At 34.8% G+C, this 21,782-nt stretch overlaps 2 protein-coding genes and 1 non-coding gene across 3 annotated transcripts; 2 read left to right on the top strand and 1 right to left on the bottom strand.

Moving 5' to 3' along the window:
• Window positions 1-3,440: 3,440 nt before the first annotated feature.
• Window positions 3,441-5,956, top strand: LOC125854639 (actin-depolymerizing factor 2). The gene is made up of 3 exons (XM_049534226.1): window positions 3,441-3,588; window positions 5,252-5,517; window positions 5,610-5,956. The coding sequence occupies exons 1-3, from the start codon at window positions 3,586-3,588 to the stop codon at window positions 5,770-5,772; spliced, it is 432 nt and encodes a 143-aa protein (XP_049390183.1). The 5' UTR covers window positions 3,441-3,585; the 3' UTR covers window positions 5,773-5,956.
• A 2,120-nt stretch (window positions 5,957-8,076) lies between these two features.
• TRNAC-GCA (transfer RNA cysteine (anticodon GCA)) lies at window positions 8,077-8,148 on the top strand. Its single transcript has one exon. It is a non-coding gene; the product is annotated as a tRNA-Cys (tRNA).
• A 392-nt stretch (window positions 8,149-8,540) lies between these two features.
• Window positions 8,541-20,180, bottom strand: LOC125854261 (uncharacterized). The gene is made up of 11 exons (XM_049533757.1): window positions 19,913-20,180; window positions 19,071-19,179; window positions 17,667-18,557; window positions 17,502-17,581; window positions 15,380-15,592; window positions 14,296-15,262; window positions 12,890-13,408; window positions 12,465-12,793; window positions 11,675-11,773; window positions 11,467-11,592; window positions 8,541-10,507 (listed from the first exon to the last, which is right to left on the bottom strand). The coding sequence occupies exons 1-11, from the start codon at window positions 20,066-20,068 to the stop codon at window positions 8,750-8,752; spliced, it is 5,247 nt and encodes a 1,748-aa protein (XP_049389714.1). The 5' UTR covers window positions 20,069-20,180; the 3' UTR covers window positions 8,541-8,749.
• Window positions 20,181-21,782: the final 1,602 nt, after the last annotated feature.

Raw genomic sequence — 21,782 nt, 5'->3', positions numbered from 1 at the left:
CCCCTACCCTCAACCCACCCCCAAAAAAATTTAAGTTTGTTTTTAAAAAATATTTTCAATTTCAAAAATTATTTTTTACTCTAGTAAAAATAAAAGATATTTCTCAAAAAAAAAAAATCATTCATAAATCAAACACTAAAAATCTTTTCCGGAAAATATTTTCCACTCACCAACCAAACATGAGAAAATAAGTCAAAAATCAACTTGTTTTCCAGGAAAACATTTTCTAGGAAAACATTTTCCATGGAAAACATTTTCCTTCATACCAAACACACCCTTAGTTGTACACATTTTGTTCTTATTTGATGGTAAATACTTATGTATAGGATAGTAATTCTTAATCATAAAGTTACCAGAATCCCTATCAATAGCACCATAACACAACCATTTGCATTTTTCTTTGAATTTACATTTAGCTCTCACTCTATGAGCTTCATTAGGCCTTAACTTAATCTGATAATTTTTTTCAACAGCATATTTTGCCAAATCCTTTCTAAATTCCTTAGCATTCTCAAAAATCATTCCAAGTTCAAAAATAGCAACAATACATTCATCATCATATCTGACCTTTTTGCTCTTTCTTCTGCCTGGTAGATCAACACCTCTAACAGCTTCTACATCTAGCATATCAGTGCTATCATCACTATCACATTCTGAGCTATCAATATACTTCTCATCTCCTCCCAATCTGCCAACATATCTATCCTTCTTATTTATTCCAATATCTTCAAAACCTCTATCCACACCAGCCTCACCTATTGGTACTTCTTTAGTTATTGTTTTTTTCTCCCTATCTCTTTTCTTTCTAAGATTAGGATTTCTTTTGTTTCCCCTTTCAGCCCTAAGGGATCTCAATTCTTCATCAACATCTGAATCATCTTCATCTGGAATAACATCTACATATGTGTCACTACTAGGCAGATCTGATTCAGCTTCATTCTGATTTGTATCACCTCTAGGCAGTTTTGTATCAACTTCATTCAAATCTGAATCATTCTCCACAGTTCCCTCAGTATTTATACCCATAAATTCATCAACAAGATCAGACCATGGTAAAAGACCAGTTGGAGCAGGCAATTCTTCCAATTCATCAACTTCATGGACCACATACACATGAAACTCATCACCATCTACCAAGTCTTTCACAAATTCTAACAATTGAGTATCAGAAGTAACTTGAACTTATTCATTGTTATCTTCACAGTAAAATTCCTTCACATTTGTATACCTAAGGTCTTTAGTGTAAGAAAGAAACTCGACAAGACTAAAATGGTATTTATTTGTGCCAACACCAAATACATCTACTTCTCATTGGTAAGTAGGGTTAGGGTTTCCAACAACACACCCCCCATGATGAAAACAAGTTAAAATATAGTTGTTCATATCTCGAAAAGAAGACCCCAATAATAGGAAATACCCAAAAAGCCCCTTACTTTACCAGCCAAAACCTATATTAAAAATGAAAATAAAGAAAGCGGAATCAACAACAATATACACCTTCTTGAAGAAAACAACAACAAATGTAGAAAATAAAATACACCATTACCTTCAATTTCTTCAATTTCTCCAATGTCGCACAACCCGATACCTCGTCAATACAACCTTAAACCTTAAAAATGGCGACATAAAATACAACAATGGTTATTACTAACAACGAATTGAAGGAAAAACAAAGAAATACATGTGAAGAGAAGGGAGATTTACCTAGGATTTTCATCGGAGAAGAGAGAGAATCATATGAAGGAAGTTGAAAAATCACAAAGAATGGTTTCATTTTTCTTTTAGTTTGAAAAAAAAACGACGTGTAAAGAGGTTTAAGAGTTGGCATCATATAATTGGTTAGTTAATCCACGTAGAACGGTTGTCTTGCACGCGCTTATGGTCAACAGAAGTCTGTGCAAAGAGTGTTAAAGTGATACATGGGAACCCTACATTAGGTGTTTAAAATGAAAATCATTCAGTTGAGGTGTCTAAGTGAAAGATCGTGCCAAGTTTAGGGGGCTACCGTGGGGAGGATCAAATATACCCCATGTGGGTTATATTTTTTTCAAAAAAAAAAAATTAAAAATTAAATTTTAAATTATTTTTTCCACTTCGGTTAAAGGATATATGTGAGTCATTTATATAATAGTAGTGGTATATATGAGTCACTTTCATAACAAGGGTTATATCAACTCTAAATAGCAAAATTATTAGACCTTTTTCCCAAAAAAAAATTGTTTCCTACCAGTGTCCGGTACCCACATTGGAACCCGACTAAATTTGGATTCGCGCTGCGAAGTCTCACCTTAGGGGGTAAAGCGCTTCCTAACAAAGGTGTCATAACAAAAACGACTCCGTACCCAAAGAGACTTAAACTCGAGACATTTTGATTAAGAATTAAGGAGTACTTACCCCTTCACAGTCCACCACAACTCTTGTTAATAGCGTACATTAATATCAATGTGAAACTCAAGTCTCATATTGTAATAGAGCATAATAAATTGTCATGTTTTGCATCAATTCTCCTCGACAATTCTACATTTGATAGCTTTTACTTAGCAACAAGTAGGTAATTCCTTATCATCGTAGTCAATTTTAAGTCAAAGGTATTGAATATTTGTGATTGATTTTATGCAATAGACGTTATTCGTCTTGAACAACGAACATTATAATATCAATGTCAAAATAAGAGGAATTTATTCAGATGGTAAGTTTTCCTTAATTTCAACATTAAGGTGTCGAGTTTAAGTCATCGAAAAACAAAAGATGAAAGCTCTTGGAGGAGGGGTAAAAAGAAAGAAAAAAAAAATCAATGTCACCATGCATAACACATTGGGTAACATATCATACTTTGAATTAAGACTGATATAAATTTATATCAAAAAAAGTTATTCAATAAATTAGTTAATTTCTGTTAAAAATATTTGATATGTGAAATTATAACAAAAACTTTAATTAAAAATACAAGTCTATTATCCCACCACTCTTTTTACATTTGAAAGATGGGATAAAGATTGAAAAAAAATAAGAATCAAATTAAGCATATCATCACAAGTTTAAGACATAGTAGTATATATATTACAAACTTGAATTGCGAAAAAAGAAAAAGATAAAATTATGATAATTTTTTGTTAATAATAACTAAGATAAGTGATTCTTCACGATGATTTAAATCATAGAAATATGAATAACTTGAACTAAAAATTTCTCCCTCCAACAAAATTTATAACAATTAGGTAACATATGTGCAATTTGTCCATTTCAATAACACGATAAATCAAATAAAAATAATATTCAAATATTGTTTCGCTAGACAAAAAATTGTGAAAAATACCATAACTTTTCTATTATTTCAACCTTTCGAATGTGTAACGCCAAGACTATTTTTATAAAACTTTCCAAAATAGATACAAAATTTAAATGATAATCGACCTCTCCGAAAAAATAAAAATAAAAAAAGATAAAAAGAAAAAAGAGAGAAAAAACTAGGACCCCTCTTCTTCGTATCTGGTCTCATTTTCCCCCAAATACCAATTTTATCGGAGCCCTAAATTTTCTCCATTTTTTCTCATCTTCTTCCCATCTGTTCTCTCTCCTTCAATCATGGTTAGTCGATTTTCCTCTTCTTTTTTTTTGTATATATAAACTTTATTATATACGAAAAGTTTATGTATTAAAGATTTTAATTTAGCAGTACTTCGATCTGTAAAGTGTATGCATAATAGACATGATTTTCTGTAATTTTGATGAAAATTTTCAGTTAGGTTACTGATTTCTTTTGTGTTTTATGGATCTGATTTCAGTATATTGGTTAGATTGATGAGTGTGGCTATATTTTTAATTTTGCTCTGTGGGATCTATTGGTTTTGAGCTATGAAGAGCTCCTTTTTTTCTTAAATCAATATTTAGATCATTGTTTCAGTGGTTACTTAGTAGCGTTTGGACATTAAAACTGTGATGTATTTGAAATAAAAAATGTTAAAGTAGTGTTTGAAGTTTAAGTTGAAAAAGTGTATTTGGGAATTGAAGTTTTGTTTGAACATGCAATTAGCTTGAGAAAATTGAGATTTTGTGAATGGAAAAGTTTTTTTTTTGAAAAAAATGCTTTTGAAACACTCTTTTATCTTCAAAAAAATTTCAAAAACTCAATTCAATGTATAACCTAACATTATGTTGAAAAATAATTCTATGATTACACGGGGTTAGTTGTTGTTGTTGATTCTTTTGGTAAGATTATGGTTTGGATTGTGAGTTATTTGCTACCGGCCTGTCTTGCATGCAGAGTCTTCTGTGTGTTTGACCATGTCTATAACCCTTTTATGTTTCGGTCATCTAGATATTGTTCTTGGTAGAACTTCTAGTTTTACTTGCTTGATTATGAAAAAGTCCAGGGTTAATCTCAGATTTCAGAATAGGAGTGTGGAGAGTTAAAATGTATGTTTTATTGGATAAAATTTCTTGCTCGAATTGGGAAATAAGGCTCCGTCTTGACAATTTTTGGTTGACTGAAAAATTAATATTTGATGTTGAAGCTGGATTTGTTTTTGTTTTTTTTGAAGTTGTAGCTGGAATGAAATCATTATTTCACTTGAAATATTCCTAAACCAATTATTGAACATCAGATTATATATTTCAAGTTGAAGTTGAAGTAATAGACAAATTGTAAAACAAACGTTGTTTTGCAAATTATGCATGTCCAAATGCCTACTAAGTTCAGTGCTTATTCTATTCTTAGAATTTCATTGAGGTTCGAACACCCAAAATCAATTTTCAGTTGACTTGAAATTTATGGAATGATGCTTGCCTTGATTATACAAAGTTTCTGGTGCTGGAACACTTGGAAGTTACATTTGGAGCTTTTATTAATTTAATTGATGTGGTAGTTAGGTCTCACAGGTTGATGCAACTGTTCTTCCCCCTCCCTCTTCTGAGGCAGAAGAATTGAAGAATGACCAACCTCATTTGCTGGATGTTTTTTTAAGTGGGAAAGATAAATTCTAGAAGTAATGAATAGGACTTGAAGATCTTAAATACTGCAGGCTTTGGTTCCTTTCTTTGTTCTTCTATTTGTTGATTCTTTGTTCTTTAGGGGAGGCGGAGTATCTGGAAGTGTGATTGGACTGATTGGATAATTTTAACCTAATGATTTATAGGTGTAAGACAAACTTGTTGATCTAGATAGGGTAGTTATCCCATTATTATTCCTCTGTATTTCTGTTCAATGTGTCGCCTTATAGAACGTTTGGGGTAATATTATAAAAAATTGTAGGCTAATGCAGCATCTGGGATGGCTGTGCATGATGATTGCAAGCTGAAGTTTTTAGAGTTGAAGGCAAAAAGAACCTACCGTTTCATCATCTATAAGATTGAAGAGAAGCAAAAGCAGGTTGTTGTGGAAAAGCTTGGTGAACCAACTGAAAGCTATGAGGATTTCGCTGCAGGCCTCCCTGCTGATGAGTGTCGATATGCTGTCTATGACTTTGATTTCATGACCGAAGAAAACTGCCAGAAGAGCAGAATATTCTTTATTGCTTGGTATGTTTTACTCAAATTTAGTGATATAAACTTTCATCTTGTCGGTTTATACTCTTGGTTATCACGACCTTTTGTTTTGTCTTTTGTTGAAGGTCACCTGACACGGCAAGGGTGAGAAGCAAGATGATTTATGCAAGCTCCAAAGACAGGTTCAAGAGAGAGCTTGATGGATTCCAGGTAGAGCTGCAAGCAACTGATCCTACAGAGATGGGGCTTGATGTTTTCAGAAGCCGAGCTGGTGGAATTGAATGTTGAGTGCGTGAGTGTCTTGTTTATGTTAAGTGATTATAGTTTTGGGGAAGTAGAACTTGGTTAGTTATACTACTGGCTTGTCGTTCCCGATCACCTTACTCTTTAAAGTCTCTTCTTCTCAGAGAACTTCAATACTTTTTAATCCATGTTATATTGTTACTCATGAAATCAAGGAGCTATCTTGTTACATTGAGCATCATTGTTTTCTTTACATTGATCTTTTAAGTCTCATCTATTCAGAGAACTTCAATAGTCTTTGATACATTCTCATTGTTACTCATGAAGTCCAGTAACATCTTGTCACTTTGAAGCATCATTATTTCTTTACCATGCACTTAAGTTGCTTCCTTTTCCCCCCCCCCCCCCCCCCCAATTAGAAAATAAAAACTGCCTGGATTGAGGTACAAAATATACTCGCTCATAGACACATACACACACTGTATGTTTAGCTACTTCTCTTCATTTCCTTGGTTATGTTGCTTTTTTGCACGAGATGTCTTTTCAGTCGTGGCTCAAGTACTAAACTGGATTGTAGTGCTAATGGGAGAAACCTATAAACATAAACTACTTTGCCTAGGAAATAGCATTGTGCATGCCCATCTTGTATGCTTGGTTGGAGAATCAGTAACAAGTAGGCTTGAAGCAAGAAATGCTCTGAGTTTTACGAGCGAACTTGCTGAACCTTATGTTACTACATATGGCATGAGTTCGTGTGGTGAGAGATAAGTTGTTAGTAATAAAGTAGAAGAAAGATAGTCGAAACTCGAAAGGTAGTCTCATTTTTTTTCTTTATTGAAGTATGTCTTTATACATATATTCAGATTTTGCTCTAGATAAGGCAAATTTGAGGAACAAGATCCACATTGATGACATTTACTAGTTGGGAAAATGTTTGTCTTGTTATAGGACTTCTAATATTGTTACCATTACTTTTATTTATATACATTTAACCTAATTCACTTCCATTTTATTTGGTATCATGATGACATGAGTTGAGTTTATGCGGGGAAGGATTCATATATCCAACTCCAACTTGTTTCAGACTAAGGCGTATTTGTTGTTATTATGTGTTTATACACGTGTCAATAGCCGCATGACAGAATTTCAGACCATGGAGGTTTTCTAAAGTCTCTATTCCTAAGAGGGTGAAAATCTTGTCTCCCATACAAAAGTTTTTGGGAATAGAAATTGGATTAATTCAGATGAATGAAAGTTGAGGAAATTGAGTAACATGGACAGTGAGAATTCTATTGGCTTGAGATTGAGGTGTACTTGTAATTGTTGTAGACAAAGAATAATGAACAAGGAGCATATTAAAGTATTGTTTAACAGGTGTACAAATTACAATTATGGTTCAATCATCAAAAAAAGTTGAATTGTTGTATAAATCTTCACGAACCATGTTTTTCAATTTAAGCTCGACTCATGCCAATCAAGAGGAATTGGGTCATTTGCACTTTTGTTCCTATTTTGTGTTGGTTTTAAATTATGTTTCTTGTAATAAATAATTTTTTTTGTGGGGTATGAGCTTTTACTTTCGTATCATAATATCCCATGTAATGTCTGGGTATGACACTTCAGTTATTAAAGAACTTATGTTTTACTATGCACAAGTTTGATTACTGAAGAGAAAATTAAAGACCACCCATTTAAAGGACAAAATATGTAGTTTAATTAATGTGTTTCTTGTGTAAAGCAAACTTTTTAATTTTGCTAACATGAATTTTCTGTCCCCAAATGGATGTCACACATACCAAGGGCAGCTCTATCACACGAGTGTCCTGGAATTTGATATTTACGAACTTAAAATTTTGAATTTGTTTTTGTCTAATGTGGGAAAAAAACAGTCAATAATGCATCCCTCTTTACAGAAGGGGTTGATAAAGGTTAGACACATTGTTTTTCTTTCGAGATTTTTGGTTTAATATTTTCAATTCAAGTCGAAATAAGAAAAGTTACAAGCACCACTAGACTCATGCGTTGATTGAACGTTATTAGTGTTCGATGTTTTTTTCTCACTCAAATAAGAAGGTGACACCCTATACACAGTGACGTAGTTCAGAATATGTTTTTGTTGATCTATGATTTTATTGGAATTTAGGAAATGGTGCTCGTTTACAAGGCCTCAACGTGAATTTATGCTATATAATTATTTAAGATAACGATTGAAGCCAAAGTTTCTTACTAAGCTCCATTAAGTGAGCTAACTTTCATTTTGGGGCTTATATACTTCTACCTTTGTTTGTTCCAATAAGAACCATTAGAAAATAATATGAATTATATAACTCTTACTGATTTGATCACCAAGGGTCCATAGCTCAGTGGTAGAGCATTTGACTGCAGATCAAGAGGTCACCGGTTCGAACCCGGTTGGGCCCTTCAAAATCATTACTATTTTTTTGTTACTAAAGTTCATGTAATCAATTTCCTTATTATCGAAAGGATATCGTCATTATTGCAATTTCAATCGGTGAGGTGGTCGTTAATGCTAAAAATAGGATGTCATTCAAAGGTAACCACAATATGACAATAGTTTATGTGTATGAGTTTAGGAAAACTATAGAATTTGATGATTCATCAATATATCCAGTGCGATTCCATAAGCGGGATCTAGAAATGGTGAGATGTACACAAACCTTACCCCTACTTTCTGTGAGGTAGATAGGCTATTTTCAATAGACCCTCAACTCAATAACAAAATTCAATGACTGAAAAAAAAAAACTAATAAGCAAACACACAATAGTTCAAGAAATGAGAGTAAATCTTTTGTTGTACCATTCAGCCAACACGGTAAATTTTACTCTAAACATTCATAAGCTACTGAATAAAAATGTTTCTCTCAAAGAAACGCCTTTGGCAACATGAAACTATATGATTTTCCTGTACATGTACACTTCTCTAGTTCTCTAAAAAAAATACACAACTCAGTACTCTATCAAAAAAACTGCCCCGAGATTTATCGATGGGTGTGTGTATTAGTTACTGGAGTTTAATACCTTTTGCCATTGCTGCTTCTTTAACAGCTTCTGAATTTCCTTCAGCCTCTGACAAACTGAGATAAGATTTCCACAGCATCACAGAGAATGGATATATAGACAGAGCTCTCTTCAGGAAACTGACAGATAGGGACGGGGAACCTGTAAGATCATGCAAAATATCTGCAGCTTCTACCCATACATATTCTGGCGCAACAGGAACAGCTTGAAATAATGCACTTATCAATAGAGCACATCCCCAGAAGGAGACGCCACCAGAAGCGTTAGCTGGACTTGAGGTTCTCGTTAACTGCTTGCATACACAAATTGCCAGATGATAGTTGGAAGGAAGTATCCCCATTAAGCTCTCAACCACGTCGACAAAGTTGGTGAGTTCGTCTTTCTTTTCAGGTAAGAGAGATGGACCATACCATGCTTCCAGAACTGTGTTGACCATGGAAGGCTCCAATGACACCGGACATAACAATTTGCCAACTAGCTGCCGGACTCTAGGCTTCTTAATTCTTTGGATGAATTGTCTGGACAATGGCTCAGATGTTACGGAAGCACGCTTATCAGCCAAATAACCAGACAGAAGTCTCAATACTTTCCCATCATTGTCCAAATTCTCTGCACGCGGAAACAAAAGACGTTCTCTCACACAGTGATTGTAACTCTCGACAGAAGCAGACTCCAATGCCCTATCAATGGCTAATTGAGCTTCAGTGTAGTCATTTTGTAATAGCTTATAGATGGAACAGTTCAGCATCCCAAATACATAATCATTCGGGATAGAATTGGAAAAGAGAGCTGCAATATCAGATACTGAAGCAGACTCTGGTAAAGACTGGGAGTTGTCACTATCTACTGCGTCCAGACAACTATTTTGAGAATATCTGTGTTTCCATGAAAACTGGAACCATCGAGCCATTAATCCCTCAACAAAATCTCTTTTCCTGTCTTGGAGTGCACATTGGACATACTGGTTCCAAATACATTGCACTCCAGGAACTTCATCAAACCAGTTATCTAAAGCATCTTCAAAACCTTCAAAACTTCCATCTGCAAAATCATACTCTGCCCGAGCTAACATCAGAACAAGTTCTAGACATGATGGATACAACGTGACATAGTTCTCTAACAAACTCTTACTACATTCTAAACCCTTAAGCACCACTACACATCTAACGTGATTGACTGAAAACAGGTGTGCTGCCCTGAGATTTGCTTCATCTTCAAGAGACTCTCTATCGATGTATAATGCTAGAGAATCTACTGCTAATTCCATCAGAGAGACACCACGTTGCTTCTCATCAAAGGTCAAGTCAGTAGACGGCCAATCTATGGAAGAAAGTTCTTTCTGATATTCAAATCGCTGCAGAACGGTAACAGGAAGTTTCCTGTACACAACCAAGTAGACACAACAGACCCAGAAAACACATTTATCAGAAATGGTTAAGCATGTAATGATATCAGGAAGAGACAGTCTGAACGGGCTATCAGATTTCTCTTCTGTGGGATATAGCTCATTGATTTTATCAATGGCTGTAGCAATATTCCCAGACATGCACAGACAATTCATCATCTGCAAAAGTATATCCAATATGCCATCACTGGCAAAAAGAGCATTTCTGTCAGATACAGATGCATGGCGACACAGGGCCAAGAGTGCAGCATCATATGCAGCCAACCTCTCATCCAGCTGTGTTCGACTATTTATATATAAAAGCCAGAGTTCGTAAGAGCCTTCAGTGTGCTCAACCTGGATTGCAGAATAAGAAGTTTTATCAGTATCTATGTGGATAATGAAGTGAATCATAGATCAACTCACAAGTCAAAGTAAAACCTCCGCTGAAGTGGATTTATGACAATTTTTCAGGAAGCCCATCTATTAGGATGAAGGCTAATACATAACTTGGAGAAGGGGACTAAAACTAGGGGTGGACATTTGGTTCGGTTTGGTAAATGAGAAAAACCAAAACAGAACCGAAGTTAATTTGGTTTGGTTCGTTTTTTTGTTTTGTACCTTTTATGTTGGGTTTTTGAACATGACATAATTACATCAATTTGACAAGGATATGTGATAATTACATTTGACTTCCAGAATTGAGAAGATACTACTACAGTAGAATGCAGTAGAACAATATATCTAAATTCTAAAGTCAAATAGGCATTGGAAAAGGAATGAACTCAAATATAAAATAAAATTCATTTTTTTTGTGAGACATCATTGCAAATTAAATGGCAATTTATAAAATGCTTTTTCAAACAGTTAGCCATGCTAATAAACCTACTGCCCACTTTGCAAAAGTAACATAATTTCTCACGTTGAGAGGTAACTGAAATCAGAAATAGCATATGTATGCAGAAGTTCAGTTATTCGGTTTAATCGGGTTCTCTACCGAATCCGAACCGAAAAACCAAAATTTTGAAAACTTTAAACCAGAAAAACTGAACCAAAATAAATTTAAAAAAATTCAGTTCGGTCGATTTTCACAGTTTTAACCTAATAATGTGTAAAACAAACTGGTGCTCTCTGATGCAATTAAAAAAATATTTGGCGCACCATCAGAGCTATTAGCTACCATATTCCTATGCCTATAATGTACAAAACTACAAATGTTTTTCAGCACATAGACTTCCTAATAGTATTAACACCTTGAACCAACTAAAATATTCTGTTTTAACAGTAGTAGAGTTCAATGTTGAAATACTGCATACCGCACATTTGAACATGTCATCCTTTCCAATGGACTTTTGACTGCTATAGTAAAGTAACAGGTAAACAATCCAGACAACTGCTGACGTAGGATTAACTTCCAAAGCTCGAGCAAGGAGTTTAAGAGCCTACATGTTTACGCAAAATTTAGAAGGATGAGATTACTGACCATCCAAATATCTAACCCATAATCACCACCAAAAAACATACCTGTAACCTTCCCTTCGGTTTATTAGCCTCCTGACTGAGATTAAGAAGAGCCATCTCTACAATCTGGTCATCATCAGCGGATAGTTCCTTGCATGGACCCTGTTAAGTTATTAGAAGATTAGTTACAGCACTGACAACACGTGCCAAAGAAGGGAAGCAACTATTTATCTGCTTGCAACAGAAGGTTGAAAAAAACCTTGCTTGCTGCATAGCGAACTCGATCCTATACAAGGACAGGGAACAAAAAGGGATATTCCACCATTGATGACTAAAAATCCAGATTATGAAACTCCTATAACGGAAGAAGGCTAGGAGCATTATAGTGAAATGGGAAGTTAAAAGAGCCCCCGGAAAGAACCTAGTAGCATGATATAAAAGGTCATAACCAATAACACAGCATTTGCATTCTTTAGATAGATTCAGATGCCTTGACTAATTACAAACGTTCCCAAGGAAAAATAAAAATAGAATATGACCCAGAAAAACCAAAATATATTTAAGTTTAAGAGTTCGTACAATCACCAAATTCTTCTCACAGACAGATACTGTTTTGGCAAGCAGCAAGGAGATGCAAAATGATTTTTCTTGATTCATGTATGGAAAATTGAAATTAATACTTCCAGATGCACTGGTATTTCAAAGGCAAGTTTTCTATAATCGTTGATAAAAATAAAAGTTCAGCTTTTTCTAAAAGCGTTATATAAGTAGCTAAAAATCATCTTTTTTCCTCCCCTCATTTCATCCCCCACACCCATGCATTATTAGAAAAGAACAGGATGATTCGACAAACCGATGATCCATTTCTGCTTTGAAAATAAAGTGATTGCCTATTCCAACCACCCTGGACCTCAACACGAGCATTAGCGCCATGAAATAACGGCCCGTCAAATGGCAAATCAGTGGGCAGCTGACTAGAGAGAACAAAGGTAAGACTGAAGCACTTCACCCACAGTTGGCTGTTCTCATGACTTAGAATGGATTTACATGACTGCAGATCAGCTTTCAGAACATCCAAGCCAACCAAATAAGTTGGGGGAGCCATACCAAGGCAGTCAAGTGACTTGGTAAGAGTTCTTTCATCAGAAGATAGCTGTCCTTGAGTTGGTGATCCAACCCTGTCTACAGAAGAAAACAAGTAACAAAAATTTAACTCCACATGTTGGACATGAAGGAACTGTCACGATATCTTACGCATTTCAAACAGAAGATCCATACCATCGTTATCCAATGTCACCTTCATTCTACTGCCAGAAGAGTAGTCTCTAACATGTTGCCAAGAACACTCAGGATTATTGCATTTCCCCCGAAGTTCAAAGATACAAAGTGGCCAAAGCGGGTCAATGGTAAAATTGCAAGAGTAAGACCCACTCTTACTGCCAATTAAATCCAGTGAAGCTGCTTCAACTGAGACCGCACTTGAAATGCTTGGAATGGTGCTGCTAACAAAATTGTCTTCCCCCTGATCATGAGAAGTTCGTACAATGGAATTTCTAATCTGCAATTTGAGTAAATCCATGGAATCTGAAGCCTTAAAGTCTAAGATAGCACTCTTCAATATAGGATATGAAAAGGTGAATGAGCTTGCGAACTGAGATTTGTCATCGCCTGTGGTGATACAACTATCTAAACAAATATAAGAGGAAGGGGATGCAGAATTAGAACCAAACTTCTCATTGTTGCACTGATGGTCCACCTCAGCAGGCATCTTAAACATCGTACTCATCACATCATGACCTAATAAAAAGTTCAAAAGGAAAGAGAAATAAAAAAAGTTGGCTCAAACAGAATAAAGAATGTCAATCTCTGAAATGATAATTTATGACAACTCATTGATATATGACGTCTAAAAGAGCATGGATATCATGACCTTCAAAAAATATGATTTCGTGATGAACATTCTGGAGAATTGAAACCAAAAGTGTACAAAAATAAGAAAGAAAATAGTTGCTCCTAACAACTAGTACAACCGTACAAGTGATGCAACAAATGAATTTTGCCTGTCCAGGAAACTACATCAAATAGTGGATATGGTGAACAAACCAAACCAGCTAAGCTTACCATATATGCAATACAAGCTAGTTCACGATAACAACTTGATTATTATCACACTCACGTAAGATCTGCTGTTGCCAAGATCTTTTTAGTCTTTTTAGAGATTTGTATGTCTGTCAAAATAAGTTCAAGGATGTAGAGAACCTTTGGCTTTAGAAAACCCTTAATTTGTTTTAAGAAAACAAAGTACTCATTGAAATGAAATGGACCCAAATAGAGCACAATAAATACAAAGGATTCACATAGCTGAACCCAACTAGTTTGGCATTGAGGTTGATGGATCGTTTGACATCATATATATTTTTCAGCTACAACATCCAATTAACTATTGAGTAGTACTTGTAGTATGTCCTTTGTATACAGGATACTGTGCATCTTACTAAATCAATTTATTACATTCTATTAGAAGTATTTGTTGTTTATCTAAAAGCATCGCACTACCAAATAGCCAAAAAGGTATTTTAGTGTTTAATAAAATTCTGATTTACAGATCATATGCACGCATAGGTCAAATTGTGATCAACAGAGATGAGCTACTGCAGAGAAAGATGTCCATAAAGGAACACTACCTTGAAAGTCAGATCCTTGTTGTGGCTCAATCTCTCGCTCTGAATCGGCGCATAATCTATCGCCTATTACCCCCCTTCCCACAAGCTCATTATTTTCTGTTCTTCCTTCAGCTACAGCTTCCAGGCTCTCTTGTGGGCACTCCTTCTGGCACAAAGTTCTCATCCTTAGTAGCTGAGAGCGCAAAGTTGCTTCAAGGATTAAAGAATCCTGAGAATTATCCATTGTTGATTGCCCCTCTGATGCATTGTTCGTATTCTTGTCCATGTCAACTTTGGATTTTTTGTTTCCTTGATAGTCCAGATGGTTTTCTGGAGATTTATCTTCGAATAGAAATGTCCCTTCATCCTCATTTCGAGACATACTGAAATCCTCAGATGGGGAGCACATGTTATTTACACCATTATCTTCCTTATGAGGCTTCTTGAATGTGATACAATCAGGCTCTCTGTAGGGATCAGATGCCAAATTGTAATGCTCTTGAACACTGGAGACATTTTGAAGAGCGACATTATTTGGATGGACATTTAAATTGGATTTATGTTGATTGTTAAAGTCAAATGTAGGCTGCACTGCACAACTTGAAGAGGGAATTGAATGCAAATTAACATCAGAAATTGCAGGTAAGGAGCCCAATCCAATTCCAGTCTCGTCAGGAGACCCACAAGACAGTAACAAATTTGGATTTCCCATCATAAGATCTCGAAGCTGGGCTGAGTATTGTTCTCTTCTACTGTATAGGTGAGAGCATCTAGCATTAGCTTCAATCAAGGCCCTTTGAGCCTTTCGGTAAGATTTCAGAGCATTTCTTTCTTCAATCTCGCACTTGCGGCGACATTCCTGTGCTTCTTCCAGTTCTTTATCTTGAAGTTCTTCTAAATTCAACAGTGGTTGCAAGTCTATTCTGCTGCTTCCACTAATATTCGGCTTGTCACAGAAGTTCCAAAAGCTTGGAAAGTTCAGAGATGTCTTTCACAAGGGAAAAAAGAACTATCAGAAATATGCAATTCTAAGCTTTGGTTATAGAAAAAGAAGGGGAGAAGAAAAACACAGGAAAGAAGAAGACAGAAAAAGGCAGAAACGTACAACATTGGCCACAGCATTGCTGCCCGCACCATGGGTGAAGGCTGCAATATTGTTACCATCGGGAGAAGGCTTCTGTGTGTTTTCATTAGATCTGACTAGATTGCTGCCGCTCTTTTCAGTTACATTAACACCAGCAAGCCCAGAACTCATTTTCTTCTGTAAAAGAGGCTGATTGTACTGACTACATAGTTCAGCAGCATGCTCTGCCTTGTCCTTAGAATGCAAAAAAGGGGAAAAGATAGCAACTATCCGTGAAAAAAGTACAATAGCACAATCAAATGCACATGAAGCTAACACGAGTTGACAAGAGACAATAAAATATCTGCCATATAAGTTCCCCGAAAATCAATATAGATGCAATACAGAAAGCATGTTCACCACACCACGCACACAAAAAAAATCCCCTACGCTATCACCAGTATATACAGCTTAAAAAATACAATGACAAAAATCAAGCCTTCTGTGTGATCTTTCCTGTTAGAAAAAAGGAAGGATAGCTTTGTCCATTTCGACAAGTTTACACCTCGGAATCATGCAGTGGAAACTAAGTTGAAACAAATGAAATTTCATATAACCACCATCTCACAACCAAAAAAAAAAGAAAAAAAAGAGTAATTTCATATGTTCACTTTCAGAATCCAAGAGGAAGTTGGCATTATCGGGTAATTTCCTTCCCATAATACTCAACTACATCATCGTTTAATGGTCAAGTTCACAAGTCAGAAACAAAATCAATAGAAAAAGAAAGATTTGATAAATGCCCGATCAGAATTGATACAGTGGAAGTGATATTATATCAAATGTATCAGAGTGTTGCATATACAAGCATGCTAGGTCCAGGATGAGGAAATCTAGGAAAAAACTTTAACCATGAATAATACAAAACCTCAGCTTAAATGAAAATTTTGGAATGGAAAGCATTGAATCTCGTCATAAAGAGTCATTATCCTTCATTTTCAAAATGGCCCTTACTAAGCAAATTGTAGTAGTGGCCAGGAAGAAGAAACAAAGTTAATAGGACAAGATTATATACCTAGATTATTTAGGAATACATAGTAAACAAAGTTTGATTGGCAAGACCCGTCATTTTAGCTTGTCGATCCATCCTATTTCAAACGAATTGGACCTTAACATTGCTAAAAGTTTTACACTCCAAATGAATTAGGTAGATAATTTGTGTGGGCTCCCTTTGAAAAAAACCTCTCTTAATGAGGCAACGTAGCAGCTTAACTATAAAAAAATTGAAGTTATAACAACAGATGATATACATAGGAATAAATAAGAACATGGATGACGTAATATAGTCCTGGATGGGGCGACATACTCCAAGTATAAGCGAAGAAGGAATGTCAACAATATCAAAACTTCTCATGCTTGATCCTAGGGACTAATTGCTTTGGTTGAATAGAAAGGAATGGACAAGAATAAGACTGCACTTAAGAGTCAAGACAGTACCTTATTCACCATTCCATCTCTATTTATTTCCTTCCCATTCTAACCCATTGCCCCTTATCACAGGCCTCAAGGTAGTCCATACAACCCGTGTAAGATAATGAAGAACAAGAAAAGAAAAACTAATCCAGAGAACCTGATAATGAAGAACAAGACAAAGAAAGTACAACCTCTATTTTTAATATTTTCAATGTGTGTCTTTAATTTCCAAGAGGAAACATTATTGGATTTACGGGCCAAACCTAAAAAATCAAACTGTTGACAAATAGTTATTCTAAGGCTTTTATCAGATTATATCAATGTTTTATTAAACCCCTATGGAAAAAAGTACCTTATACTTTATAATATCTGCATAGGCACTTAGATTAAGCATCTCTTGCCAAAAGGCTAGACAATTATTTCAATCCACTTGGCACAGAAATTTTATCTTCACTATCGTACCTCTGGAAGATACCGTCTTCTAAGTGCAGTAGTTGCAGTAATAGAGGAGAACTTTTACTAAATGGAAGACTTTTGGGCTAGTGAAACTAAGTTCAAAATATCCACACAAAGGCTCCATGCGCCAAAACGATATTGAACCAGTCATTCAATGCCCATTCTCACGCTTGATGTTAAAACATTAAACATAGACAACCAGATGGGGATTATTGTGATAAACGCGAGAATTTACCAATTTATTGGCAGCTTTACTTGCAATTTCTTTTGATGAATTGCTGGAACACTGATTGAGATTCCTTACAGTATCTATACCTGTGGCAATAAGTTCATTTGAATTACACAGCAACTAATGTCATTAAAAACAAGTTGTTTGTATATATAAATAGAGTATGTGTACCATCTTTGAGAGTGAGGGATGGATTTGTTGAAGAAGAAGCGCCCTGATACTCTTTTTGTTTCAGTTGTCCAGCAATGACTGAACAAGACGGATATTTTTCTCCAGGACTGCTATGATCAGCTGGTTCCAGTTGATCGGAATCCGTTAATGCACACTTTTCTGATCCTATAACCATAGACATAATTTCATGGGAGTTTGAGAAACCCCAACTTGGATTCGGCGAAATAATTTTTTGGCGTTTCTTATCTGGTTCTTGTAGTTCTCGCAAATTATCATTAGTAGTTTCTCTAGATGCCCTCACCACCAAATTCCTTTTATTGACAACATTTACATCCCTACACGAAGCTGAAGTTAACTTTTTGGTATTCTGTAATTTCTCAAGATTTAATTGATTCTCGCGAATCGCAATCATTTGGCGCAAGTCATGAAGTTTACTAGAGTTCAGATGTACATTTGTTCTTTTCCCATGGTCAAGGGTAGCTACCTTATTTGGATTGTTTAACTTTGTAAAACTATGCATGCGGGCAGCATTTCCATAAGTGCCTCCATTAGGTTTGGTCAATAAAGAAGAAACATTCTTACTTACAGCCCCTTTGCTTGGCATCAACTTTGCCTCATTTCTAGTAATCTTTTGCAATTTCTGAGGTCTTCGAGGAGCAGGTGCTGGTGGTTTAATAAATTTATCCTCAGCCAAGGTTCTGTTTTTACTTGCTGAAATCTTCTTCCGTCCAGAATTTTCACAGTCACTGCCACTTTCATCTGAGAAGCTTATCAGAAATGGTACAAAATGCTCTCGATTCTTTTTAGAACTCTTCAGATGAGCTGATTCATGAGGTGCACTAGAAGGCACATCAATTGAGCAACCCATTTTGCTGGAAGAAGTATTTTTTTCTGCAAAGCATACAGGAAAAAAATATAGCAAATAAGTCGCGGGGCAGTCAGATAAGCAAGAAATGTAATTAAAGACCAAACAAATTAAGTAGCAAGTTCCATAGATAAAATGGAATGTAGAACTAGAAGAATATGTGTTATAACCTCTTATCTAGTTACCTTTCCTTAATGCATACGGGGTGGGGGGACTATGAACCAAGGAAGGAGAAGAGTTGTACGAAAAGAATAACTTTTTATATATTTTTTATCATATGGTTTTGTAATACCACGTGCCAGGAGAAGCACCGTTGCCAAGTGTATTCAATATAATAATAAAATTTATTCAAAAAAACACCAGAGTAAAGTCAATCAATTAACAGACACGCATGGAAAGTGAACTTAACAACAATGTGCATATATGCTGATGGGATGGTTTGATCAAAAAACTGTCACCAGTCATTCCTAGTAGGTAGATGAAACCCCGAGGGTTCAAAAAACATATAAATGTTTTAATACTCGAGCTTAACGACATACCTGCCTGGGTATCCTGAGAAGTCTCATTCACTGTATCAACGTGAACCTGCCGCTCCAGTTGAGAAGCAACACTGCTCGTAAGCTGATCAGTGGAACAAACATTTCGATCCTGTCAAAAACAATTCTCAATCAACTCAATACTACTGTAGCTTGATAACCCAGAATAGCTCCTATTTGCCCCATAAAAAAATTTATACACTCACCAGTGTAGAAACTCAATAATAAATAAAGTTCACACTTCACAGGCACTCAAAGCAACACGAAGGTGAAAGAAAAGACACGAGGAAAGACATTTTACTTCGCATCAAGGCAGCAACAACTAAATTCAGGAGGATTTCAAAGCAACACAAAGGTGAAAGAACAGAATATAGGGGGGAAATCTTCACATCTAGAACTTACTTGATTTAAATTAAGTCTGATGCTTCTCTAGAATCTTCTCATTTTGTTTAGAGATTCATACAAAATGTAGAAAATCTCTAAAACCTAACTAATCGGTTTTGTATAACCGTGTTGTCCAAGTCAAATTGTGAGCACTAACTAATTCCACAGGTTTTGCTACCTCCCACCAGCATAAGTACTGGATATAAACCCTAATTAATCTTATACGACACATTATTGAGTATCACAAAATAAATTGGGATTGAGGTATAGTTTCCCCTTCTAGGAAGACATTAAAATGCAAATAAAAAACAGTAGTAAATGAAACTATGCAAGTATACATCTGGAAAATGATGAATATAAAGTTTAAAACATAGAGCTAGCAAAATTGAGCTGCGATTTCGAGCAAATGAAGTTAAATCAATAGTGACGAATAGAAATAGAGGTAAATGAGAGATGTTTACATCGTTATCAGATGCAGTAAGTTCTCCTTCTTCTTTGCTTCCTGAGGAATAATTGTTGTTCAGAAACGAAGATTCTCCTCTTCCTCCTCGTTCCTCAGTAGGTTTTTTTACCGAATGCTCTACGACCTGTTTCTTCTCTTCGTCGATATTCACCATTTGAGCCCAATCTCTCTCTCTCTCTCTCTCCCGCGCGCGCGCTCTAGCTTTCTCTCTCCTATTGCAATGGCGGTTACGGAGGGAAACTGTGGCTGACGAAATTGGAGGGCGAAATTCTGAAAAGGGAATTTTCGGTGATGAAATTTTGAGTATTTAACAAATAGCGGTATTTTTCTCATACTATTCTTAGTACTTTCTTCGTTCTAATTTATGTGACACTATTTTAATTTTAAATAAATACGTTTTGTAGTATAAAATAACTTGTACATATTTGTGTCTTTACAAATTATTTCATTAAAAATAAAATTCTTTTTGAAACATACTAAAAAGGAAAGATACACATAAATTGAAAGAAATGACGTATTAAAAAATTATATAAAGTAGTAATTCTAGAGTCGTAGTAATCAAATTTAAAGTTTGAAGTAGGGGTGTTCGTGATTCAGTTTGGATCGGTTATTGATTAAAATCAAAACCAAACTAATTTAGTTGAATTTTTAAATTTCTAAAATAAAACCAAACCAAACGAAAAAAATAACCATTGATTCGGTTTAGTTTTTCTGGTTTATCCGATTTGAAAGTACGAGTAATTTTTTTGAGGACTTACGTCGATAGACACAAACATCTAGCACATAAACAATCCACATAAAAGTTATGGTCAGTTCAATTAAGCAATTAAACATTACACGAACAAAGTGTTTTAATTAAGATAAAGTGTGACTATTTTATGTGAAGTATGGTATGTAAAGACAAATGAATTTTAATGGATTTGGATTTAGGATTGTTATAGTTGGGCTTGAGAAAATTGTAAAGTCAAATATTTAAGTTAATTAAAATTTAATAAAATATTCATATTTTAATTGTGAATAATATATAAATAATTATAAAATTTATATATTTAATTTATCGGTTCGATTTGATTATTTTTGCGGGGTTTTTTAGTAAAATCAAAATCAAACCAAATAATATCGGTTTTCAAAATTTAAAATCAAACCCAACCAAATATCGGTTTGATTCGGATTGCCGTTTGATTTGATTTTTTAACCATAACCATGAACAACCCTAGTTTGAAGTATCATTAAAAGGGTCAATTTACTTTTAAAAATGCATATTTAATTTTTAAAAAATAGGAGACATAATAAGCTAATATGGATCAACTAATATGAAATGGAGGAATAGTTTACTTAATAAATTTACGATTATAAGATTTAATAATATTTTACTTCCTCCGTTTCTATTTATATGTTGTATTTGCTAAAAATAGATGTTCATTAATACTTGTCATATCACAAACCAATGCATAAATAAGACTATTCTTCCAATTTTACCCTTAAAAGTGACTAGTCATAAAAATATATATTTGACCAATATTAAAAGACTAACTTGATTAATTCGTATTCATCTTACACTCTAAATAAAGGTATATTAGTAAATTACTTAATACGTAAAATCAAATAAATAGGAACAAAAGAAGTAATATGTTACACACTTTGATGTAAAGAGATATGATTGAAATTTCCTTAAGAGGTTTGAAAGGTCCATACTCCATAGAGTAATCACGAAGCACTCTTGTTCATGCTTTCTTATTATTCCAAAAATATTAATAATATTATATTCCAAAATAGTTGTCTTTTAAGATTTTAACAAGAAATCAATTTTATTCTTTAAATTTTACCCTTACTTAATCAAGCACCCATCAATTAGCTTTTTTTTCATT

Source organism: Solanum stenotomum, chromosome 2, assembly GCF_019186545.1.
Source record: "Solanum stenotomum isolate F172 chromosome 2, ASM1918654v1, whole genome shotgun sequence".
Classification (NCBI taxonomy): domain Eukaryota; kingdom Viridiplantae; phylum Streptophyta; class Magnoliopsida; order Solanales; family Solanaceae; genus Solanum; species Solanum stenotomum.
This window is presented reverse-complemented; position numbering and strand designations above follow the sequence as displayed.